A 26,673-nucleotide genomic window follows, 5' to 3' on the forward strand; every position below is an offset into this window, starting at 1 on the left:
AAAGCAGCTTCGATCCTCGAAGATCCCCACTACCCAGGCCATGCCCTCTTCAATCTGCTACCATTGGGTAAAAGCTACAGGTGCCCAAAGACTCATTGACACAAGGACAGCTTCTTCCCCACTGCCATCAGATTCCTGAATAATCAATGAACCAAAGACACGGCCTCACTTTTCATGAACTATTATCGTTAATATTTTATTTTTATAGTTTTGTTGTAAGATGGTTATAATAGGAATGTTTACACTATGAAGCTGTTGCAAGACAGCTTCGTGACTTGTACATGACAATAAATCCTGATTCTGAATTGCATTGGTCAGACTTTATATAGATGCAATCCTGCACTATGTAAGGAGTTGATGTGCTCTCCCTGTCTCTGCGTGGGTTTCCTCCAGGGGTTCTGGTTTCCTCCCACTGTTCAAAATCTACCAAGGGTTGTAGGTCAATTGGGTTTAATAGGTGGCACGGTCTCGTGACCCAGAAGGGCCTGTTTCCATGCTGTATGTCTAAATCTAAACTTAAATTTAAAATACTTTTCACAATTCAGGTAGGTACTAGTGATACAAGAACACTTTTGCTAAGGGCATGCATTGACAGAACACTGAAAACCAATTTACAAATCCTTGTGCACTCAGTTTTCCTGCATGTGATTCAATGTGCACTTTTAAATTGTGTTTTCCATACAACTGCTTTAAAAAAAAATACGTGAATGTGTCATTTAGTTTGAAGTTCTGGATTTATGACTCCTTTTCTGGATTCCCCCATAAAGAAGGAATGCTATTCCTAACTTACCCTAGAAAATCCTTTCATTTGAACATTCAGCTCGCATAACATTTTCAACTTGGAAAGAATACCAATTTGTCAGGTTCAACACAAACCCATCCATTCAAAGTATTAGCCCAAAAGTGAACATACTAAATGCTACCTTGCTTGCACTTGGCATAATGCAATATTCCTTCCTGATTATAAATTCTCAGATATAAAACAGCAAAATCCTATTGGTCCTTTATCCACTCTGCACCATTTTTGATTTTCAAGACATTGGTTTGCAAATGTAATCAAGTTGTCTGCACAGGCATTTCTAGTTAAACCATTCTAGGTGTGCGGTCATACATGTTGTTTCACTAAATAGGAGTCATTCAGTACATATTTTTTTCATCTGCTTTTAGAAGTCTCTGTTCTTACCAGAAGTAAATAAATATAGCAGAGGAACTGTGAAGGTTTGCTTGTAGGGCAAGTTGTTGAATTGATTCCCAGTTTAATTTCTAGTATGGATCAAATCATCCATTGCATTTTACAAAATCTAAGGAGACCCAGAATAAAAACACTGGCACAATTGGGCCAAAAGGTAATTTTGTTTGCTGATTTGATTCCCCTGGGTTCTGCCCACCTTCTTAGATGTAACCTCCTCAACAATGACTAGTAAATAAATCTGTACCTTTTACATCTGGGTCATCTATGTGTGGTTCCAGGTTTTCCAACATTTCTTCCAGTTCTTTTCTGGTAGCTGTGCTAAAGCTGGGACATCTCAATGGTGTTTCTGCCTGTTTTGGGCCACTGCTTTCTTGCTTATCTCGATTTTGCAGAGGCTCCAGTTCCAAATCGAGATCTATTGTAGGGATAGGAGTCCTCCAGAAATGGAATGAGTTGTACATGTCCTCTAGAATGTTGATGTCTTCTGAACTGGACCAGGATTCTGCTGAATTTGTACAGTGGGAATCTGGCAAACAACTTTCACCAAAAGCGGTGTTTGCTTCACTTGATTGCGATTTAGTGCATATGTAGGAATCGGAGTTTGATTGCAATGATGCTGTTTGAGGTTGACTGAGATCACTACTACATTCATTGTCACTGTTTAGTTCACCCTTCAGAGATAGTTCAGCAGCTCCATTTACTGACTCCACAGTCCCACAGCCTGCAGTTTGTTGTGACTTTTCAACAAGTTCCATGACTTCATCTGCAACTTTTTCTGGTTCTGCAGCACACTGGAAACTAGGATGAACAAACAAACACATTTTACAAGTAATAGCTAATTACCAAGTCAACTCTGCAAAAACAGACATTTCGGTGCTTAAACTCTTCTTGATAAAGCAATGTAGCACACCTCCAAAATCTCATCTTTTCAGGTTATACTAATTGGGAAACATTAAATATCATTTTCCAGATAAAGAACAAAAGGCTTTGTGATTTCCAAATCATTTAAATGCTGACACGTAACATGATATCAAATATGATGCAAAAGTACTTTGTTTTGGAAATTGAATTGATCATTAAAGAAGTGCTAACCAATTAAGTTTTGTGTAAAACATGTAGATCTGATACATCTGTGACTGATGATCATTTTTAAATCGTTTACCTTTCTCAGACTTCAGAATTTCAAGTAACCTCCCATTACAACCAAAGAACAAAACAGCACAGAAACAGGCCATTCCGCTCTTCCAGTCTGTGCCAAACTATTATTCCACCAAGACCCATTAACCTGCACCTGGACCATAGCCCTCAATTCTCCTTCCATAGATGTACAGAACCTATTCAATTTTCTCTTAAATGTTGAAATTGAGCCTGCATCCACCAGCTCTGCTGGGTGCTTGTAGCACACTTTAAACACCCTCCAAGTGAAGTGGCACCTTATATTATCCCTTAATCCATATCCTCTAGTTCTTGAATCACACAACCTTAGTGGAAAAAAGCCTGTTTGTTACTCTATCGATGTCCTTCATAATTTTTGATACCTCTATGAAGTCTCCCCATATTCTCTGATGCTCCAGAGAATAAAGTCCTAACCTATTCAATCTTTCCCTACAACTTAGCTCTTCAAGCTCTGGCAACATCCTTGTACATTTTCTCTACACACTTTCAATCTTATTGATATTCTTCCTGTAAGTAGGTGACCAAAACGTCACACAATACTCCAAATTTGGCCTCAATGTCTTACACAAATTTACCGTAATATCCTTACTCTCAATACTTTGATTTATGGAGGCCAATGTGCCAAATTCCTTCTTTATGACCTCATGTATCACCGACACCATTTCAAAGAATTGTGTATCTGTTTTCCCATATCCCTGCTCCCTATACTGTACAAATCCTCCCCTCATTTGTGTACATTAAATTCCATCTGCCATTTTATAGCCCATTTCTCCAAATGGTCCAGATTCCACTGCAAGCTTTGAAAGCCTTCCTCACCGTGTACTACACTCACAATCTTAGTGCCATCTACAAATTTGCTGATCCAATTTTCCACATCACACAGATTATTGATATAGACAAACAACAATGGTCTCAGCACCGATCTGAGGAACACCACTAATCACAGGGCTCCAATCTGAGAGGCAACTATCTACGATCACTCTTTAGCTTCTGTGAACTCATCAACTCATCTTGGACACCAAATGTCTGAAGTTTCTTGACCAACCTCCCACACGGGATCTCGTCAAAAGTCTTACTTAAGTCCACATAGACAACATCCACCATGTTTCCTTCGTCAAGCTTCATGGTCACCTCCTCGAAAATCGACACAATCGTGATCTACTATGCAAAGCCATGTTGACTATTTCCAATTAGTCCCTATCTATACTAGTACTTATATATTCAGTCTCTTAGAATACATTCCATACCCACTACTAATGTCAGGCTCCCTGGCCTATTATTTCCTGGATTATTCTTCAAGCCTTTCTTAAACCATGGAACATCATCATCACTTATTCACGAGGTCCAATTTACAAAATCAATGACACATTTTGCAAATGAGCTTTGTTTCCTACTGCTACGTTTACTCTGCTTTGACAATAAACTGAACAGGGAACCAGGTGTATTTACAGCATTCGGATACTCTATAACTTGCATAAAAGAGATATCCTTTAACTGTTCAATGGTTTGAAAGCAGTAGTTTTTGTTTGAAATGGGTGGGTAAATCGAGCCACATGCTCAGCTAACACTACACAATTTCCTGTTGGACAAACAAAGGGTTGTGATTAATTGACAGAGACCATTTTCTATATGGTGAGAGAATTCAAAAAAACCAAGTACAAGGGGACGTGCATGATCCCTGAGAGGGTTAAATTGCAGGTTAAGTCATTAGTAAGGAAGGCAAATGTATTGTTTGCATTTCTTTCGAAAGGACTAGAATATAAAGGCAAAGATGCAATGCTAAAGGCAATGGTCAGACCACATCTGAAGTATTGCGAGCAGTTTTGGATGTGCTGGTTTTGGAGAGGATCAAGAGGTTCACAAGAATGATTCCCATGCCGAAAGGGTGAACCTCTGAGGAACATAGGATGACTGTGGGCCTGTACTCACTGCATTCAAGAAGGGGAAAAGGGGGGGGGGGGGGGGGAAGTCTCATTGAAATCTATCAAATATTGAAATAAGCTAGATAGAGTGGACGTGGAGAAGATGTTTCCAGTAGTGGGAGACAAGGCACAACTCAGCAGAAAAGGACATCCCTTTAGAACAGAAGTTTCTTCAACCAGAAGGTGGTGAATCTGTGGAGTTTGTGGCTACAGAATGCAATGGACACCAAGTTATTGGGTATATTTAAACCAAAGGTTGACAGGTTCTTGATTATCAAAGGTTATGGGGAGAAGACAGGAGAATGGAGCTGACAGGAAAAATACATCAGACTCAATGGGCCAAAATCTGCTCCCAAGTCTTATGATCTAATGACCAAGGCAGTTCTCTTGAACTGGCTTTTGTTAAGATGAAAGCTGTGGCAAGTATTTGTGGTAATCATTAAGGGTACATTTTCTCATCATGCACTTGTGGGTTGGGTTGAGGTTTCAGTTTAATAAACAACACAAACCTGAGCTAGGTTTACTCAATGCAATCCCTGTTCCATCTTTCACCCTCTTTAGCGACTTGCCTAAAACTCTGCCAGTTTCTGTTACATTCACCATTTCACTTCCCTTTTGGAACTGGAGGTTGACCATGCTCAGCAAGATGGTGTTAGTCATATAGATGCCATTAAAATTATGGAATGCTTTGTTCTTAATAGCAAAGATTAAATTCAGAGTGTTAATTACATTTTTTTAAAAAAAAATTACAGCACAGTAACATGTCCTTCTGGCCCACGAGCCCCTGCCTCCCGGGAGCACCCAGAAAAAACCCACACAGACACGGTAAGACATACAAACTCCTTGCAGACAGTGGTGGGTTCAAACACAGGTCAGTGTGCTAAATGCTATGATAACCATGTCGGCCTTCACACCTTTTTCCCTGCATTATGGTCAAGATAAACTGATTGTTGCCTGGTATCACTATCACGGAGAAACACATAATTCCATCCAGAAGTGTAGTAAGTAAATGAAACACGAAGATGTGCAGACATCAGATTTGTAGTCGAAACAGAAATGCTGGAGCTACTCAGCCGGTCTTCCAGTATCCAAAACATAAGAAATACCTTGACCTCTTTTCAAGAAAAATATAAAGGGCATCACAAAATAATAGAATAGGTACATTTAGCTACTTATCACACAGCATACCTGCTATTATTTTCTGTCCTTTCACTTTTCAATACATTCTTGGAAGAAAGCATATCTTCCTCTTTGAAGTAATGGCCGACAGCAGAAGAATTTGCAAAGGTTGAGATAAAAGGGCCTAATGACTGGAAGGCAGCTTGACGAACCTGTATGTGTCAGAGCACAAGACAAAACACGATCCTCTCAATACATTTCCCACCACAATATACCGCGTTGCTGAAGGAACAAAACCTAATCCCAGAAACTACAGTAAACCCCCTGGTATCTGGCACCTATGGGGATTGGTAGATGCCTAATAAGTGAATTTGCGAGTTGCTTGAGATTGTATCTTGGTGAACTAATGGCAAAGCTCGTCAATTTTAAACCCGTATTTTTTACCTATTAATTTTCCTCATTTTTTTGCAGGTTACTTGAGGCTGCTGGTTGCTTGATAACGGGTTTTACTGTACTTGAAATGACCAACATCATAGTGTGCACATTTTGTACTTTTACACAGTAATGGTGAGAGTCAGAGTTGAATAGCACATGACCAAATCATTTATGTTCAATACTTATTTGAAAAATTATAAATTTACCCATGACCCATATTTTGGATGCATCAAGAAGGGGTGCAGGAACGGAACATCAAGGACCTGATCCTTAAAACCAGGCGTAATATGCGGCAGTTTTAGAAAATGGCATTTTGTTGGATTATACTTTGGTTACATGAATATTCTTGCAAGTCTCTCGAACTCCCAGAAAGCATCTATTTTCATCAGATTGCTGTTCAAAACCTTCAGTCGAGCTCGGAGATCAATTCAAAAATGGAGAAGAGGGAAATGGATCAGACAAATCTGACTTCTGTCACTAGTCCAACCGCCTTGGGAAGTGGATGATAACAGGGGATTAGGAACATTTTCAGACAATTTCAACAAAGAGCCCCAGATCAATAAAAATGGGTGGATATCAGAAATTGATAAGTAAGGGTAAAATGCATTAACAATTAGAGTTAATTATGCTTAATGGAAACTGGACACTTCATGAGTATCACTTGGTGACTTGCCACAATTGTCAGGACAACTGGAGACCAGCAATAAATACTGGAATTGTCAGCATGTATTAATTAATACTATATATTAACATCAGCCAGCTCCCCACCATGACTACCAGCCCCCCCACATCTCCATCGGGCACACAAAACTCCAAACGGTCAACCAGTTTACCTATCTCGGCTGCACCATTTCATCGGATGCAAGGATCGACAACGAGATAGACAACAGACTCGCCAAGGAAAATAACGCCTTTGGAAGACTACACAAGAGAGTCTGGAAAAACAACCAACTGAAAAACCTCACAAAGATTAGCGTATACAGAGCCGCTGTCATACCCTCACTCCTGTTCGGCTCCGAATCATGGGTCCTTTACCGGCATCACCTACGGCTCCTAGAATGCTTCCACCAGCGTTGTCTCCACTCCATCCTCAACATTCATTGGAGCGACTTCATCTCCAACATCGAAGTACTCGAGATGGCAGAGGCCGACAGTATCGAATCCATGCTGCTGAAGATCAAACTGCGCTGGGTAGGTCACGTCTCCAGAATGGAGGACCATCGCCTTCCCAAGATCGTGTTATATGGCGAGCTCTCCACTGGCCACCGAGACAGAGGTGCACCAAAGAGGTACAAGGACTGCCTAAAGAAAGCTCTTTGCGCCTGCCACATTGACCACCACCTCAAACCGTGCATCTTGGCGCCTCACATTTCAGCGGGCAGTAACCTCCTTTGAAGAAGACCGCAGAGCCCACCTCACTGTCAAAAGACAAAGGAGGAAAAACCCAACACCCAACCCCAACCACCAATTTTCTATTGCAACCGCTGCAACCGTGTCTGCCTGTCCCGCATCAGACTTGTCAGCTACAAACGAGCCTGCAGCTGACATGGACTTTACCCCTCCATAAATCTTCGTCCGCGAAGCCAAGCCAAAGAAAGAAATATTAACAATGCACAACTAGTTGTTTTAAAATTGACTTTCTTGCTCAAATTGAATGCAACTAGGTTTTACTTGTGCTGGCTAAACCAAACTGTCGACAAATAAGTTTGTTTTAAAAACTTAATTTGTCCCAAGGTCCTCATTGTCTACCTATCTGCTTCTATGGTCATTTACAATGGAGCATGCTCTTGGAACTTGGCGTCTTCACAGCTGGTTAGCTTAAGGAAAAATGTTCAGGGCTTGCTTCATTTTTGTTGTCCTTGAGATGGCTGCTTTGTCAAATATGCACAATTGCGTCTGACTACTGACGTCATTTCTCACAGTTCCAGTCCTACAGGCTGTCAGCTACTTCAGGAAATGGAAAGAACTTTATTTCAGGACATCTGCAATGTTGCTACACATAGGAAGGATGGAATGCAGCAATTCTTCCAGATTCTGCTTCCACAGAATGCTGGACTTACAAGGAAAATGCACTCAGACACCTGGATTCTGAATTAACACCAAATTCTGAAAGGAAGCAGCTGTAGAAAGATAAAGTAGCCTGACTAAACTCCAGGAAATCAGAAGGCTATTTAGCAGGATCTGCTTTGACAATGATAAAATTGAGATGGAGGTCAAGAGAGCAGAATGAACTGTGTTAGCCATAAAGAGGTTAGATTTATTTATTTTAAAAAAAACCATTAAAATCATCAGGAACATGGAAAGAAAAAAATATAAAAGTTCATTTCATATCAATTGAAAACCTTGCACTACAGATTTTAAAAACATTTCAATTATGATCCCCACTGGACTTCATTGAAGAAAGTGGGTGTCGTGTAACAAGTGGACACTCAGAACTTGGGATCTTCATTCTTATCTATTGAAGATTAAAGATATACACACAGAAAATATATATATAATTTTTACACTTACCCAACGTGAAGGGTCACTGATCAGATTAATGAAGACCGAAGACAATTTTGTTCTACGAACTTCCTGAGAGGTTGCACAAGAAACTCCCATAAAACATTCGGCACAAGCTTTCCGCACTCCCCATACATTATCAGAGCACAACTGGAAGAACCTGGGTAACTGGAAAGAAAAACCCAAGAGTCTTCTCACTTATTGTTGCCACTTCATTTTAGAATGTAAGAGTTCAAAGAACACCATTCACGGAAATTGCATTACTGTTGCATAAAAGTATTCATTTCAAAGTCAAATTTTGTCCATTTCTGAAAAACAGATCCAGGCACAATTCAAATTAAATTTTAAAACATTGTAATTTTTTTGGGAGTAAATTTGTGGGAATTCCTGTTTTCAGGAACAAAATGTCAAATGTCAGGAACCGGGAACGTTCAAAATAATCACAGGAAAATTAGCTCCCTCGTCATGTGCAATATTCATTTTTTTGAATTATGGGACCTTTTGAAAGAAAATAAATCCACAGTCATCACTTTCAAGCAGTTCCTACTTCAAAATCTACAGCACATCATCTTAAATCTTATAATGGCTGCAAGGAATAAATAAAAAATGGGGCAATCGAGGACAGCAGCTGAAGACAAAGGGGGTTGAAAAAGGAGAGACTCAGCAGATAATAGTTGATTGAGCAATTGACTTCAACTGTTGAAGACAAACGGGGAGCAGTCATTGTTGGAGTGGGCTGAGTCAGAGTGGTACGGGTTTATCTAGTCATAGACAGTGGGAATGGCAGCCAAGGCAAGGGAATGCTCCTCTTGCAAAATGTGGGTCAGGGAAACCAGCAGTATCCCTGACAACTTCATCTGTGAGACGTGCATCCAGCTGCAGCTCCTGATCATTCGGGAGACAGAGGGGGTGAAAGACAAGAGTTGAAGGGACACTATCATACCTTGGAGACTGGAGAAGGGTAGATGGGTGACAGTCAGGAGAGGGAAAGGAAACAGACAGGCACTGCAGGGGATCCCCCCAATAACATATACCATTTTGGATACTGTCGGGGATGGGGGCAGGTGAAGAGGGGAAATGACCTACCAGGCACAAGCCACAGAGATCAGGTCTCTGGCACGATATCTGGTCCTGTGGCTAAGAAGGAAAGGGAGGAGAGGAGGTGAGCTGTAGTGATAGAGGATTCCATAGTTAGGGTGACAGATAAGAGGTACTGTGGAAGAGATAGAATATCCCGGATGGTGTTGCTTCCCTGGTGCCAGGGTCCGAGATGTCTCCAATCGAGTTCAAGGCATTCTCAAGCCAGATGTCTTGCTCCATGTAGGGACCAATGACGCGGGTAGGAAGTTTGAGGAGGTCCTGCAAGGATTTCAGGAGTTAAGTGCTAGGTTAAAGGACAGGACTTCCAGGGAAGTGATCTCAGGGTACTAGTGAGGTTAGAAATAGGAGGATAATGCAGTTTAACATGTGGATAAAGACATGGTGCAGGAGGGATGACTTCAGGTTTCTGGATCTTCCAGGGAAGGTTGGACCTATCCCAACAGGATGGATTGCATTTGAACTGGAGGGGGACTAATATCCTTGCAGGAAGGTTTGCTAGTGCTCTGGTGGGTTTAAACTAGATTTGCAGGGATGGGGAACCAGTATGCCAGAGCAGATATAGGAGTGGTGGAGGGAAAAGATGATGTTAAAATTGCATGCACTGTTAGAAGTCAATGGATTGAACGTGGTGGAAATGTTCTCAGGTGAATCTATTTCAATGCAAAGAGTATTGTTGGAAAGGCAGACGAGATTAGAGCATGGATTGGCTCATGCAATTATGACATTGTAACTATTAGTGAAACTTGGTTGCAGGAGGGGTAGGTCTGGTAGCTCAATGTTCCAGGCTTCTGATGCTTTAGATGCGATAGAATGGGGGAGAATGAAAGGAGGAGTAGTGGCATTGCTCATCAGGGAAAATATCACAGCTGTGCTCAGGTAGGACAGAGAAGAGGGGTTGTCTACTGAGGCTATATGGGTGGAGCTGAGGAACAGGAAGATATGACCACATTCATGGGGCTGTATTATAGACTGTCCAATAGTCAGCGAGATTTGGAGGTACAAATCTGTAGAGAGAATAGACGGCTGCAGGTGACATAAGGTTGTGATAGTAGTGCAGTGTTTGCACTTTTCAGCAAATAAAAAGATTGGCAGTCGGCAGGTTCATTCCAAAACTCATTGCTTTATTGTTTGCTCCCTGAGCATTTTAAAGGCGCTCCCTGTTCCCGCTGCTGGGAACCAGAAGTTGTGTGAAGTATGAATAGCTGCCAGTAAGTGACGCAAGTGGGTCCTTTCCTTGCGGGGAAGGGGAAGATGCCCAGTGTCATCTTGCTGTAGGCTGCTCCGACTGTGCGCTACAATTGAAGCTGGTTCATGAACACCAAACGTGTTGGTCGCCACAATAGAAAATTTTTAACTTTTCACTTATTGACTGGGGATCCCATACTGTAAGGCTTGGAGTTATCAAATGTGTTTAGGAAAGTTTTCTAAATCAATATATAGAGGTACCAATTAGAGAGAGTGCAATACTGGATCTCCTATTAGGAGATAAGTGAGGACAGATGACAAAAGTATGTGCAGGGGAACATTTTGGGTCCAGTGATCATAATTCCATTAGTTTCAAATTAATTATGGGAGAAGATAGGTCTGGGTCTTAGGTTGAGATTCTACATTGGAAAAAGGCCAATTTAGAGGAAATGAGAAAGGATCTAGAATGCGTGATTTGGGATCAATTGTTTTTGGGCAAGGATATGCAAGGAAAGTGGAGGACCTTCAAAGGCAAAATGTTGAGAGTACAGAGTTTGTATGTTCCTGTTGGGATCAAAGGCAAGATTAGAAGGAACAGGGAACCTTGGTTTTTGAGGGATATTTGGGATCTGGTTCAGAAGAAGAGAAAGGATCTAGGTATGGGCAATTTGGAGCAAATGAGGTCCTTGAAGAGTACCTTAAGAAATAAATCAGGGAGGTTAAAAGACATGAGATTGCTTGGGCAGACAATGCGAAGGAAAATCCTAAGTGGTTCTACAGGCATCTTAAAAAGCAAAAGGATACTAAGGGACAAAATTGGTCCCCTTGAAGATCAGGGTGTCAGCTTTATATGGAGCCAAAGGAGATGGAAGAGGTCTTAAATGTTTTCTTTCCCCATCAGTATTCACTCAGGAAAAGGGCACAGAGTCATGGGAAGCAAGGAAAACAAGCAGTGAGGTCATGGAACAAACAGATTAAAGAGGAGGAAGGGTTTGCTGTCTTAAATCCCCAGCGTTTGACAAGATATTCGCTCGAACCTTGAGGGAGGCTAGTATAGAAATTGCAGGGGCACTGTCTGAAATATTTAAAATGTCCTTAGCCATGGGTGTGGTGCCAGAGGATTGGATGGTAGCTCATGCTGTTCTATTGTTTTAAAAGAGCTCCAAAAGTAACCCTGGTAATGATAGGCCAGTGAGTATGGCCTAAGTATTAGGTCATTTATTGGAAGGTGTTCTAGGAGATCAGATAGCCATGGACTGATTAGGGATAGTCAACATGGCTTTGTCCATTGGTAGGTTGCATTTAACCAATCAGTTTTTCAAGGAGGTTACCAGAAAAGTTGATGAAGGAAAGACTGTTGATGTTGCCTACATGGACTTTAGTGAGGCCTTTAAGGTCCCACATGGGAGGCTAGTTAGGAAGGTTGAGACACGAGATATCTGTGGTGAATTGGTGAACTGGATTGGACAATGGCTGGATTGCTTCTTGGAGTGGAGGCCTGTGACTGGTGAAGTGCCTCAGGGATCAGTGGTGGGACCATTGAAGTTTTTCATCTGATTTGGATGATAATGATAATGTGGTAAATTGGATCAGTAAGTTTGCAGATGACACAAAGATTGGAGGCATTGTGGACAGTGAAGAAGGTTTTCGAAGTTTGCAGAGGGATCTGGACCAGCTGAAAAAGTGGGCTGAAAAGTGGCAAATGGAATTTAATGCAGACACGTTTGAGGTGTTGCATTTTGGAAGGACAAACCAAGAAAGAACATACATGGTAGATGGTAGGACACTGAGGAGTGTGGTAGAACAGAGGGATCTGGGAATACAGATACATAACTCCCTGTAAGTAGTGCCATAGGTGGATAGGGTGTAAAGAGAGCTTTGGCATATTGGCCTTCACAAATCAAAGTATTGAGTACCAGAGTTGGTATGTTAATTTGAAGTTGTAAAAGACATTGGTGAGGCCAAATTTGGAGTCTTGTGTGCAGTTTTGGCCACTTATCTACAGAAAAGATATCAGTAAGATAGAGAGGGCAGAGAAGATTTACTAGGATATTGCCCAGACTTCAGGAACTGAGTTACAGAGAAATATTGAACAGGTTAGGACTTATTCCCTGGACCATAAAAGAATGAGGGAAGATTTGATAAAGGTACTTAAAATTGTGAGGGATAGACAGATTAAATGTAGATAGGCTTTTTCCACGGAGGGTGAGATACAAACCAGAGAGAGGTTAAGAGTGAAAGGGGAAAGGTTTAGGGGGAAACCTCTTCACACAGAGAGTGGAGGGGGCATGGAATGAGCTTCCAGCTAAAGTGGTGAATGTGGGCTCAATATTAACACGAGGATTGAATGGAGGACTATAGACTGGGTGCAGGTCAGTGGGAGGAGGGAAAAAATGGTTCGGCACAAACTAGAAGGGCTGAAGAGGCCTATTTCTGTGCTGTAATGTTCTATGGTTTGACTTTTAAGTGAGATGCTTCAAAGAGAACAATACATTTAAATTACACAGGAATTAAACTGTGGTCTCTGCTTAGTTTTTCTTGCTTGGCGAATATAGGAGTTGTAGTACTATAATTGCTCACAGTCCCCAAACCTTTCAGCACCAAGAACTTTCAATGGTCATCACTTTCTCCCATCCCTACCAAAAGAGTAGATTAGGCTGGGATCAAATTCAGCCTTAATAGCCTCACTCTTGCCTTGCTCAAATATCCTACTGACATTCACTGATAAGGTAATGGTTCTTAGTTAATTACCAGAAGGCTGGCACATCTGTTCAACCTTACACCAAAGATAAGCCTTCTTGGGAAATGGAGCGAATAGGAAACAAATAAATGGAATAAAGATATCATTAAAATCTACAATTATTTCCAATTAAAATAAACATGTTCTTGAGCTGCAAAAGGAACCACAATTAATTATCACACACTCTTCAGAAGTAAAACAGTGCAGTATTAAATTTTGAAATGCTTTCTTTCTAAGCTTAACACTTTAGGTTAATATCCACTTTAGCATTACCATTTGCAGTTCAAGTACACAAAGTCGTACCTCCTGAAAGTGAACAGCAGACAGATCCCTCTCATTTTTCCTTATTGATTGGATCAACGACTGCATAGTGATTGACAAGTACAGCACAACCATCAACCTTGTTACAGACTCAACAAATCACTTGGCAACATTGGAGATCTGACGGCACTTTTGCAAAGGCACATTTTAAATTCCTTTTTGGTGTTGCTACCCTGTGCTGATCACCAAATTATGCATACTCACCAACAGTTCTTCAGTAGCTTCCCGACCAACAACACCTGATATATCTCCAATATTGGCAGCACAGACCTGAAAAGCAAAGTCAAACTCTCATCAAATTAAACCCAAAGTGTTAAGCAGAGAAAACAATACACATGATTACATCTACCAACCTTCCGAACGTGGAACATCCGGCAATCACAGCACATTTCACAGAATCGGTGCAGTATATATCTTTCGGTAATTGCTTTCCCTACCATGGGAGCCATTTTGCACATTATCTACAATTCAAGCAAAAGTCAACAAGGGTAGAAATGAAAAGACAACCGAAACTTAAACCAAAATACACCAATGGAATACTTTTCTTCTAACATCAAAGTTTTGTTTGGCAAGACAGACTATTGTGATGAACCAAACCATTTTGGCTAGAGAATTGCTATAGAGAAGATGCAGAGGACATTTACAAGGATGCTGCCTGGATTGCAGAACATGCCTTATGAAGATAGGTTGAGTGAACTTGGACTTTTTTCCTGGGAGTGACAGAGGATGAAAAAGTGTACAAGATGATGAGAGGTATTGATTGTGTGGACAGCCAGGGCTGAACTGGCAAACACAAGGGGTCATATATTTAAGGACCTTTGGAGTAACGACAGGGGGGATGCATTTCCACACCAAGAGTGGTGGGTGCATGGAATGGGCTGCCAGCCATGCTGGATCTTTAAAGAGAATTTTAAATGTACATGGAAATGAGAAAAAAGAGTCAGTAAATTCTAGGCAATTGCTAGATTCTGTCTTTAGGTTGGCACAACACTTTAAGGATAAAGGGCCTGTACTTTAGACATGCAGTATGGTAACAGACCCTTGTGGCCCTATGAGCCTGTGCCACCCAAATACCCCATTTAACCTAAAACAACTGAACACCTAGGGGAAACCCATGCAGACATATGGAGAATACAAACTCCTGATAGACAGTGCTGGATTTGAACCTGGGTTACTGGCACTGTAACAGCATTTTGCTAACCATGCCATACTGTGCTGTACATTTCTGTTCTATTCACAAATGCAAAATCAATCGGCCAGCAAGGACATTAAGGCCCATCAACATTATGCTGATTCTACGTAAAGCAGAGCTGTCAGTTCCATTTTCATCTCTCGTCCAATACTGCTTGTTGTTATTTCCCATCCTTTGGTGATCTAAACTTTTTGCTGTCACTAGTTCGGTTCCCCTCCCCCTCCCCCGTTAGGGTAGTGAATTGGAAATGCTAACTTCTGTCAGAAGTAAAAGTTTCACCCCCAAACTTTACCTGTACACGAATGAAAACTTTAAAAAAACTAGTTTTACCAAATCAGTCACATTCTTGTTCACCTCAGTCAAATCTCCCCTCAGATCTTTGCTCCAAAGAGAGCCAGAGCTTCTTAATTTCAATTTGCATCTGAAATCCCTCAACTATGCAACCACTCTAAAATATTGTATTTGAAAACCTTCACATCCTTCATTCTCACTTGCTATGTGAAATAGGCAAGGTCCAAGAACAAACCAGAGATCAAAAGAACATTACAGCACAGAAAACAGGCCCTTTGAACCTTCAAGTCTGTCCCACACTATTTTTCTGCCTAGCTCCACTGACTTGCACCCAGACCATAGCCCTCTATACCCCTCCCATCCAGGTACCTGTCCAAATTCTTCTTAAATGTTAAAATTGAGCTAGCATTCACCACTTCAGCTGGCAACTCATCCCACATCCCCACCACTCTCTGGGTGAAGAAGTTTCTCCTGATTCCCCCCCCCCCCCCCTAAATATTTCACCTTTCACCCATGTCCTCTGGTTTGCATCTCACCTACCCTCAGTGGAAAAAACATTTACTATGTCTATAACCCCTCAATTTTAAATACCTCTATCAAATCTCCCCTCATTCTTCTGTACTCACTGTAGAAAAAAAACTGCTATTTTTAAAAATTGGAAAACTTGAAACTGGTTGATATTGAACCATTGCTATACCCCAACTTTCTTACTTTTAAGCAATCAAGTAAAGAAAGTTACACATCTGTTGCAGGCTTCAAACACAAAGCAGTGTTGATAGAAGGAAGGAAAGATATTCAGGGACACTGAAACATATACTTTAGTTGGTACATGCTTGTAGAGCTTCTGCCTCACTGCTCCAGTGATGTGGGTTCAATCCTAGCCTCGGATACTGACTACATGGAGCCACCACATTCTTACTGTGACCAAGTAGGTTTAGATCACAATTAAGTAGCCATTGGGTGAAGGAGAGAGAAACTGAAGGGGAAGGTTAATCACGGTTTAGGGAGGATGGATCACAGGAAATATTAGTGCAGAATGCAACTGCTGAGAGCTGGCAATGGGGGAAAAAAGTAGAAATTTTTTTTAAGGAAATGGGGGGAAAAAACCTAGCTGATCAAATACCAGAGCTAGGAATTATTAGTTCTCTGGCTAAAACAGAGTCCCAATTTTGAGATTGTTTAGCACTGATAAAACTTGAGTGCCAGGGTTAAAAATGTAAATTCTGAATCGAGAGAAATAAAGTAACGACCAGTATGGGTTAATTTCCATCAGACTGTAAATTCAACAGCCATTCCTGTTAACAGATGCAAATTCAGCATTTACAAACATTAAATCACATCATTTCCCTTACAAGGTTTCATTACTGGAAATTTCCAAGAAACTTTCTAGAGTACAGGGTAGAACAGCAATTTCCAAATTCCACTAGGAGCCTCGATGATCAACTACACGTTCCCACCCATCTCACATTGTCACCCAGGAACCAAACCATCCCCTTTGCCACTCTTGGTCCATGACAGCACATTTGGGTCCACCCAAGGCCTTCGCTTGCAACAGTGGACCTCACGAGAAATAGTTGCCAATACACTGTGAACAACCATATTGGGTGATACATCAGTCACATTACAATTTCCACTGTAAGGGTTTCTCATGTGATGTTTGACCCGACCAAAGAAGACCCGACCATGTGGGCACAGAGTGGTTGGGGGAGGGGGGGGGGGCTACAGGTCAAGCTGAGACGACAAGATCTGAGGCATCCATTCTCTACCATCTTCCTGACCAACATACAATCCTTGGAGAACAATCTTGATGAACTCCAAGTCAGACTTAAACATCAGTGAGTGCTAAGTGATGTCGTTTACAGAAATATGGCTAAATATGGACATTCCAAACACAGCAGTGTAGCCCAAGGGCTGCAACCCTCCATCGCTCGGACTGAACACTGGTGCCTGGAAAAACCAGGCGAGGCAGCGTTCGTGTCATCATCTGTGGTGCACAGATGTGACAGTCATGTCCCAGTCCTGCTCCCCCGACCTGGAACATCCAGCGATCAAGTGTCGCCCGTTCTACCTGCCAAGGAGTTCACCACCATCATCCTAGTCACAGTGTATATTCCAACCCAGGCTTACAACAGGCTGGCACTAAAGGGATTGAACACTGATTAACAGCCATGAGACAGTACATCCTGATGCCTTAGCAATCAATGTAGGGGACTTCAATCAAGCCAACATGATGTGACGTGTTGGTGGTAGTTTGGTCACATGCGAGACCAGGGAAATCAACATATTCAACCACTGTTACATCACCATGAAGAATGCCTACTGAGTCATACCACGACTGTACTTCAGCAAGTCTGATCACCTGGCTGTACTACTCCTGGCGTACAAAGACTGAAGACCAGAGCATCAGTGTTGAAGACAGTGATAGTATAGTTGAGGGAGGCAGAGGAGCGTTTGCAGGACAGTTTTGAATCAGTGGACTGGAATAAATTCAAGAACTCATCCATAGACTTGTATGAACATGTAGCAGGCGTCACCGACTTTTAAGAACTGTGTGGATGATTGCCTCCCCAACCAGAGGCCCTGGATGAATCAGCGAATTCGCAACCCGCTGAGGACAAGAACAAGGGCATTTAAGGCCAGGGATCGTGATCTTTACAAGTCCAGTTATGACCTGCGGAAGGCCATCTATGAAGCAAAATGGCAGTTCCGGAAGAAGCTAGAGACACAGACAGATACATGTCAGTTATGGCAGGAAGTGCAGGCCATTACAACCTACAAAGCGAGGGCAAACACTATAGATGGCTGTGATGTTTCATTATCCGATGAGCAGAACACCTTCTATGCCTGCTTTGAGAAGAGGAACTAAATAGTGCCTACTAGAATCCTTGAAAAGGCTGACGACCCTGTGATATCTGTCTCTGAGGCCAATGTCAGAACATCATGCAAGAGGGTGAATCCTCAAGGTGTCAGGCCCTGATGGCATACCTGGCAGTGTTTAGAAAACCTGCACCAACCAAATAGCTGGAGTTTTCACAGACATTTTCAACCAGTCAGAGATTCCCACCTGCTTCAATCATCCCGGAACCCAAGAAGAGTAGCATGGGCTACCTCAGCTACAAACTCCAGGCCTCTATACCCACTTTTGTAACTGGATCCTTGACTTTCTCATCAGAAAACCACAGTCCATACGAATTGGAAACAATGCCTCTTCCTCACTGATCATCAACACAGGCGCACACCAAGGATGAGTGCTTAGCCCACTGCTCTACTCATTATAAACCCATGACTGCGTGGCCAGGCACAATTCCATGTAAGTTTGCCGATGACACCACAGTTGTTGGCAGAATTACAAATGGCAATGAGGAAGTGTACAGGAGGGAGATAGATCAGCTCGTTGAATGCTGTAATGACAATTATCTTGTGCTCAACACCAGCAAAACCAAGATGATTGTACACTTCAGGAGGAAGTCAGAGGAACACAACCCAGTCCTCATCGAGGGCTCAGTAGAGGAGAGGGTCAAGAACTTCAAATTCTTAGGTGTCAACATCACTGAAGATCTGTCCTGGACCCTCCATGTTAATGCAATCACAGAGAAGGCTCGCCAGCAGCTATACTTTGTCACTAAAGACTCCCAAATTTCTACAGGTGGAGCGCATTCTGACTGGTTGCATCACTGCCTGGTATTCAGCTGCCAACTCTCAGGACAAGAAAAAACTCAAGGGCTGTTAACTTGGTCTGCAACATCACAGCTGCCCTACTTCACTCCATCAAGAATATCTACATGAGGTAGAGTCTTAAAAAAAGCAACCTCTATCCTCAAAGACACCCAGCACCAGGCCACACCCTCTTCACTCTGCTACCATCAGGGAAAAGGGACAGGAGCCCAAAGACGATCACAACAGCACAGGGACAGCTTCTTCTCCAATGCCATGATTCCTGAATAATCAAAGATAACTACCTCACTTTTTGTCTACTACCATTTATTAATTAATTTATTTTAAAAATAGTAATGTTGTAAGATGGTCATAATATAAATGTTTGCACTTTGACGCTGCCGCAAACACCAAATTTCATGACTTGTTCATGACAATAAATTCTGATTTTGTTCGCTTTATGCTTAATCTGTGACATCACATCAGTGAATTAATTGATCTATTTTATCTGACATTATTTATCCCCATCACCATTTTAACTGCAGTATATTCCAATTATCCAAAATGATCGGGCTGGGCCGAAATCAGATAAACCTTTTGCTTTTTTTTTAAAATGGCCAGTTCTCCAAAAAAAATCACTGTATCAATGTTTAAACAACAACAAACAACAAGGGAAGGCTTTTTAAGCATCAAAATAATGTTTAATGCTCACCAAAAAAAAAGGCTGGCTGCCGCCAATCACCTCCCCACCAATGCCGCCCATCGACCCTGGTCAGTTTAGCTCCAAAATTTTTTCAGATAATTTAGTATTTCAGAGAATCGGATTTCAGATAATCGGTTGCATTGTACTTTATTTTTCACCTCCTACATCGATCAAACCATCGTATCTCCCACATGGATCAAACTACTATTACAACTCCCTTTTAAGCATTCCACATTATTTAATACACAAACATTTTCTTTTATCTAGTCTTTATGTCCAGCTCTGAATGAACAATTTCATTAAATTTAGTCATACAATTTATATTCATTTAAAACAACAGGAACTTTACTTACTGCTACAGCTTCTGTTTTCAGATCATCACTGCTTTCTGGAGCAGTCAGTTCGAGTAGAACTGGGCATACTTTGGTCTCCACATCGTATCTTTCTATTATTTCTTGTTCTAATACCACTAGCAAGGCTGCCTGACTGGTCTTTCTCACCTACAAATAAACAAATGTCATGAGATTGTCATCAGATCACAAGTTTAAAAAATGTGCACTAGAATTGTTTTTTTTAAAAAAAAAATCAACTGGCTTGAACTCGAAAGGTAGTGGGGTTGGAACCGGAGCAGAGGGCAGCAAATGATGGAATTTTGGGAATGATAGATGCAACAACAAGCAAGCCAGAAAGGAAGAATAAATGAAGTATTCCAGTAGGACTCAGGGCTAAAGTGTGTTTATTTAATGCAAGGAGTATTGAAATATTCCTTGTATTAAACTAATGCAATGAACAAATAATTGCACGTGAACTAGCAACCTGGATCAGTACTTGGAATGAGACAGACAAGGTTGCATGAGGGACAGGACAGGTTGCTCAATGGTCCTCAGTTTTGTTCTTTTGGACGGGATAGAGAAGGAGGGGAATAAAAAGGGAGAGACGTGGAATTGCTAATCAGGCAGAGTGTCACAGCTACACTCAGACAAAAAGTGGGTTCAACTATTGAGGCAAGGTGGGCAGAGATCAGACTAACAAGGGTGCAATCACTCAGAGTTTTACTTTTATAAATAGACACCAGGAGGTGGAAGAACCGACGTGCAGACAGATAATGGAAGGTTGCAAAATCTGCAGTGTTGTCACAGTGGGAGATTTTAATTTCCCCAATATTGACTGGAATGTCCTTGGTGCTAGAAGCTCAGATGGGGCAGAATTTGTTCAGTGCATCCAGGAGAGTTTCTTGAAGCTGCATGAAGATAATCCAAGCAGGAAGAGGCCATTCTTGACATACTGGCAAATGAGTCAGTCTAGGTGATCAGAGATCCATTGGGGGAACGTTTTGGGAACAGTGATCACTCTCTAACTTTCAAGTCAGTGATGGAGAAGGACAAACTTTGAGCTTGTAGAAAACTACTACATTTGGGAAGGGTGAACCAAGACACGATTAGCCAGGAGCTATGGGGAGTAGACTGGCTGCTGCCATTTTCGGGCATTTCCTTGGCCGAAATGTTGGAGTGGTTTAAGAACCAACTAATTAGTCCAGGACCTGCATGTAGGGATGGCAAGGTAAGAGACAAAGAGGTTGCGAACATAGTCAGGGAAAGCCAAGTTTCAGGAAGCTACAATCAGACTGGGCCCTGAAAGAATAAATATTGAACGAAAGATAAGCAGTGCATTACCAAGGCAAAAGGTGCCATGAAATATCATTGGTGAGTAGGCCTAAAGAGAATCCCAATGTTAAAAATAAGAGGATGAAGAGGGAGTGGATAGCCCCACTCAAAGACAAAGGAGGGAATTTATGCTTGGAGCCAGAGGAAGCGGGCAAGGTATTAAATTAATACTTTGTATCAGTATTTATCAAGACATGGCTAGTGATTGGGAGCATAACGTGGAGAATGTTCATGTAGTTGGGTATTTTGAGATCAAGAAAGAGGTGGCGTTGGGTCTTTTGAGGAGCATTAAAGTGGGTAAGTACCCTGGGCAAGGTTATTGAAAGAAGCAAGTGAAGAGATCGCTAGTGCCTCGACAAAGATCATTGCGTGCTCACTTGTGACATGTCCCAGATGACTGGAGAGTAGCTAATTTTGTACCTTTGTTCAAAGAAAAAAAGAGACAGAGCAGGAAATTATAGGTCAGTAAGCCTGACATCTGAGGTTTGGGAACTACTGAAAAGGATACTCGGGGTGTAGGATTTCTGTGCATTTGGAATGTATTGGTCAGATTCTGGACTATCAGCATGGGAGACCTCTCTTTGTCCCTCAAGACAGAGAATGATTTACTTTTATTCTCATCTTGTGATCCAAAGTAACTAAAAAGGCTGATATGGAAACTGCCCACTCCACAGTTGGGAAGGCGGTGGGCAGTTTGAAGATGTTTGCACCTGTTTACACAAGGTTTCTGAGTCACCCTGCTGCTTGACCTTGAGATTCTTAATAATGCTCCGTCTCCACTTTAATGGGTCAGAGATTCCCAAGAATCAGTGAGTTATCTTTCCTTTTGACAAAATGGTCATCTCTACCCAGGACTGTGTTTCTGGGAGTCAGGTGTCCATTAAATTAAGATTCGGTAATTACAGCCCAAATGGCTCAAAACAGGGTCAGCTAAACTTGAGAGGGATGGGTTACCATTGCAGTGGAGGTAAAGGAATGGTGAAAAATCCCCAAATTCCTAACCAAGAGGTATATGCAGTTCCTCTGGGACCCCTGTTTGCAAGGATCCCGTCTTGGATCTAATCCAAATGTCCCAGCCAGAACAAAACACCAAGTAGAACTAATTGGTTGCAAACAAGATATTAGATAACTCCCACAGTTATCAAACAACTACTCCCTATGTCAAAGCTTCAGAGGAAAGATGGAGGTAGTTAATAAAAGCAACAACAAAAAAAACCCAAGCAGTTAACCAGCTTGCCTTTCTGTTCTGGAGCAATATTACAATAGATAAATCAGAAACAGGGCACGACTTGAACAGGTCTACGTTTTGGACACACCAGGAGTTTTCACAGATTTGCAATCAATTGATAGAAAATCTTTGACTAAAAGTGTTCTTTGGCTCTACCTGGTTGTTGGGGTCCGCAAGGCATCGAACCATGAAGGGCAACAAGTATTTGGAGAAAGCATAAGAAATTGAAGGCCTGTTCTCTTGGCAGAATATGGCAATGTGAGGCACCTGTTCCATCAACTCTGCACGAACAGTTGGTTCTGTAAAGAGAATTGCGCGCATTACACAACCAGAAGCAAATAAGATAACTTGTGCTTCTGATAACTTATCAGGCAATGATTTATTAGTTTAGATTGCATTCTGAAGGGAAGTTTTTTTATTATTATAGACGTGCAAAAATAGCTTACAGCAGTCGTACTTAATACTTAAATGACCTGCATTAGAAATGTCAAGAATTTTATAAAGTTGATAAGCAACAGCAGAAATTCTTTTCTTCAACTGCCCTGTTTTTGTGGCGTTTGACATTCAAATTTTCACTGGATTTTCTCTTTTCTTTTGTTACACATTTGTTTGTGTTGCTATCGGTCATCTATAACAAAGATTTAGTTGAAAACATTCGTCGCATGATTAGCAAGTTTGTAAATGCCTCCAACGTTTATGGTATTGTAGATAGTCAAAATGGTCACTCAGATTGCAGCAGGATCTTGATCAGTTGGGCAGGTAGGAAGAGGGATGGTTGATGGAAGTTAATACAGAGTATGTGAGGTGTTGCATTCTGGGAATTCTAACATGGGTAGTACCTGCACAGTGAGTGGTAGGGATCTGGGGAAAGCAGATGCATCCAGGAGTACAGTTTATATAATAACTTGAAAGTGGCATCACAAGTAGACAGAGTGGTCAAAACAGATTTTGGCCTTCAGAGTACTGAGGATTGTAGTTGGTATGTCATGCTGTAGTTGTACCCATCATTAGAGAGGACACATTTGGAGCACTGTGTTCAGTTTTGGTCACCATGCTAAAGGAAAGGTGTTGTCAAGATGGAGAGGATGCAGAGAAGATTAGAGAATATTGCCAAGAGTTTGGGGCCTGAGCTATCGGGAGAAGTTGAGCAGGCGAGGGCTTTATTCCTTGGATCACACACGTACATACACAGGTGTGTTGAGTGCATGGAACAGGCTGCCAGAGGAAGTGGCCGAGGCAGGTCTATTGCGATGTTAAACATATGGACAGACACATCAGTAGGATATAGGCTTAGTGGGATATGGGCCAAAAAGAGGCAGTTGGGACAAGTGGGCATTGGTCAGTGGGGGCAAATTGGGCCAAAGGGCCAGTTTCATCCACTATCTCAAGACTATCCCCACTGAAAAGAGTAATCAGCAAATGTGCAATAAACCCAAGTGTTGGAGAAATGCAACAGGTCACACAGGAGGTAAAGGGTAACCAATGTTGAGCTTGAGCCCTTCGTCAAGGTGTGAGCAAAATGCAGATCAGTGTCTGAACAAGATCGTGGGGAGAGGAGAGAATGGAGGAAGGGGCTGGAGAGGAGCACAGGCTGACAGGCAAGAGGTCGATATAGGAAGGACAGCAGAGTGAAAAAAAGCTGAGAAGTGATGGGGAGGGGAAACAGCTCTGAATGGAGAGGAAAGGAAAGGGGGGGGGGAGCTGAAGGAAAGGAGACAGAGATAGACCCTGTGGGGTTTAATGGAAGCGGGTGAAGTTGATGCCGGATGGAATATTGGGCGTTGTTCTTCCAATTTGCTGATAGCCCTGGTTTGACAATGCATGAGGGCAGTGGACAGACGTGGTGTGTGAAATGAAAACGTTGGCCACTGGGAGTTCAACGAATGCCAAAGCCACACAAATTTCATTCTAGTGCATTTTGAAATTAAGGATTTAATCAAAATAAACAAAACTAAAATAATAATTTGAATATGCATTCACAATATACTTCCTTTCATATCATTTTCCATGTTACGTGGCAAAGTACAAGCTCCTCTCAAATTATTTACTTAATGGGTAGGGCAAAAACAAACATTTTAGTCATTTATTAAGAATGTACGTTGTCTTCTAATGTTTCTTCTCAATGAGACTAAATAGTTCAAATTATTTTATAAAGTGGAAATGATTCTTTATTATGTCACTCCAACCTATAATGAAGAGGCAAAAGCTTTGAAATTATAGGTCAGTTGGCCTAACCTCAGTAGTTGTCAAGATTCTAGAGCCCATATTTAGGATAAAATTTCAGTGGTAATTGAAAGCACAAAATAGGCCCAAGTCAGCAATATTTTCCTTCGGGGAGATCTCAGCGGACAAAGCTGTTGCCGTTCTTTGAGGAAGTAACGAGGAAGACAGATAAAGGAGAGTCAGTAGTTGATTACTTGGATTTTCATAGAGCCTTTGACAAGGTGCCACTCGTGAGGCAGCTAAACAAACTAATATTACAGGAAAGGTACCAGCATGGATAGAAGATTGCCTAACTGGCAGAATGGTAATAAAGGGAGCCTTATCTAACTGATTGCCCATGATATTCGTGCTCCGCAGAGGCCAGTGTTGGGTCTGCTGCTTTTTATGCTGTCTGTTAATGATTCAGAGGATGGAATTGATGGCTTTGTGGCCAAGTTTGTGAATGATACTAAGATAGGTAGAGGGGCAGGGAGCATTGAGGAAGTCGGGAGTCTGCAGAGGGACTTGGGTGGGTTGGAAGTAAAAGCAAAGTGGGAGATGAAATATAGCGTGGGAAGACTTGCAGTCACACCCCGTGGTAGAAGGATAAAAGTAGTAGATTATTTTCCAAATGGGAAGAAAATTCAAAAAGCAGAGGTCCAAAGGGACTTGGGAGTCCTAGTGCAGGATTCCCTAATCATTAACTTGCAAGTTGACTCTGATAAGGAAGGCACATTCAATGTTAGCATGCATTTTGAGAGGTCTAGAATACAAAGGCAAAGAAGTTTTACAGAGCACATCTCAAGTCCTGCTAGTAGTTTTGGGCCCCAAATCTGAAGAAGTATTGGAGAGGATCAAGAGGATTACAAGAATGATTCCAGGGAAGAGAGTGGGGGCGGGGGGAATCTCATTGAAACATTCTAAATATTGAATGGGCTAAATAGAGTGGACATGGAGATATTTCCTGTAGTGGGAGAGTTTGGATTAGAGTGCACATCCTTTTAATAAACGATGATCCTTTAGATGAGGAGAAATTTCTTCCGTCAGGTCAGTTGGCCTGAAGCTAATGAAGATAAGTCACTGAGTATACTGTATTTAAAGCAGTGATTGATAGGTTTTTGAAGAGTCAGGGGCTCAAAGTTTGTGGTGAGAATGTAGGAGGATGGGGTTGAAAGGAACTTTAAAAAAAAATCAGCCATGATTTGAAAGGTAAAGACCATTCGAGCTGAATGTCTCAATTTGGTTTCCCAAGTTTTATGTTATTTCTGCTGATTACACTCTTGTGGAAATATTTAGAATATTAATTACATACATTTCCTTTATGAGCCAAGGATAAAATCCAAGCTCCAGCCCTTTGGGCAAAACAAGTGTGCACACCTAGTAACAATCACAGACAAATTCCATCTGTCTTTTTCCTATTCAAATCTACTCCAGTTTGCAAAATTAAATTATAAACGGAATTTGTGGAAAATTCTCTATGCTAGTTACAGTAACCGGAAGAGAATCTAGTCCTGACAATGGATTGCATCAGCCAGAATTATGGGCAGTTACACAATATGCAGTAAAAGCAAGTTCCCAGTGCTAAGCACTTATTACATACTCTCAAAGGAAATCCTGGTTAATAAGAACATGTTGTGAATGGTTGCTGGGAATTACTTTAATGGCATTGCAATCATAGTTTGAAATGAATAAGCACAGTATATTTTTTAAAATAGCCCCCCCCACCATTTTATTCAGGCATGTACATACATTTTGCTCACAACTTAATGAAGGGCTCAAGACGAAAATGTTGATTATATATCTTTGCGAAACAAAGTACACTGATTGACCCACACTAATTTCTCCAGCATTATGTTTTTACTTCAATCACAGTATCTGCGGACTATTGTGTTTTACTCAAGCAGACTATACTGCGGAATCTAAAAAATTCCGCCCAAATTTCTACAAAGGGGAATCTCAAAAAAGTTCCAAGGCCACATGCAGCATTTTGTCCATTAAAAAAACATTTTGAAAACAGAAAAATTCCAATCTTTCATAATTTTACAG

The 26,673-nt window shown here is 41.5% G+C and overlaps 1 protein-coding gene across 12 annotated transcripts in view; it reads right to left on the reverse strand.

Moving 5' to 3' along the window:
- Positions 1-26,673, reverse strand: part of LOC138755787 (serine/threonine-protein phosphatase 4 regulatory subunit 1-like) — an 82,211-nt gene that overhangs the window by 36,049 nt on the left and 19,489 nt on the right. For all 12 annotated transcript variants that reach the window (XM_069922401.1, XM_069922395.1, XM_069922397.1 and 9 more), the window contains 7 exons: positions 22,582-22,724; positions 19,887-20,033; positions 14,047-14,154; positions 13,898-13,963; positions 8,356-8,514; positions 5,479-5,621; positions 1,437-1,990 (listed from right to left, as the gene is read on the reverse strand). In XM_069922401.1, the coding sequence (XP_069778502.1) occupies positions 1,437-1,990; positions 5,479-5,621; positions 8,356-8,514; positions 13,898-13,963; positions 14,047-14,154; positions 19,887-20,033; positions 22,582-22,724 (1,320 nt within the window). The remainder of the gene's footprint in view (positions 1-1,436; positions 1,991-5,478; positions 5,622-8,355; positions 8,515-13,897; positions 13,964-14,046; positions 14,155-19,886; positions 20,034-22,581; positions 22,725-26,673) is intronic.

This window comes from Narcine bancroftii, chromosome 2, assembly GCF_036971445.1.
Source record: "Narcine bancroftii isolate sNarBan1 chromosome 2, sNarBan1.hap1, whole genome shotgun sequence".
Lineage (NCBI taxonomy): Eukaryota > Metazoa > Chordata > Chondrichthyes > Torpediniformes > Narcinidae > Narcine > Narcine bancroftii.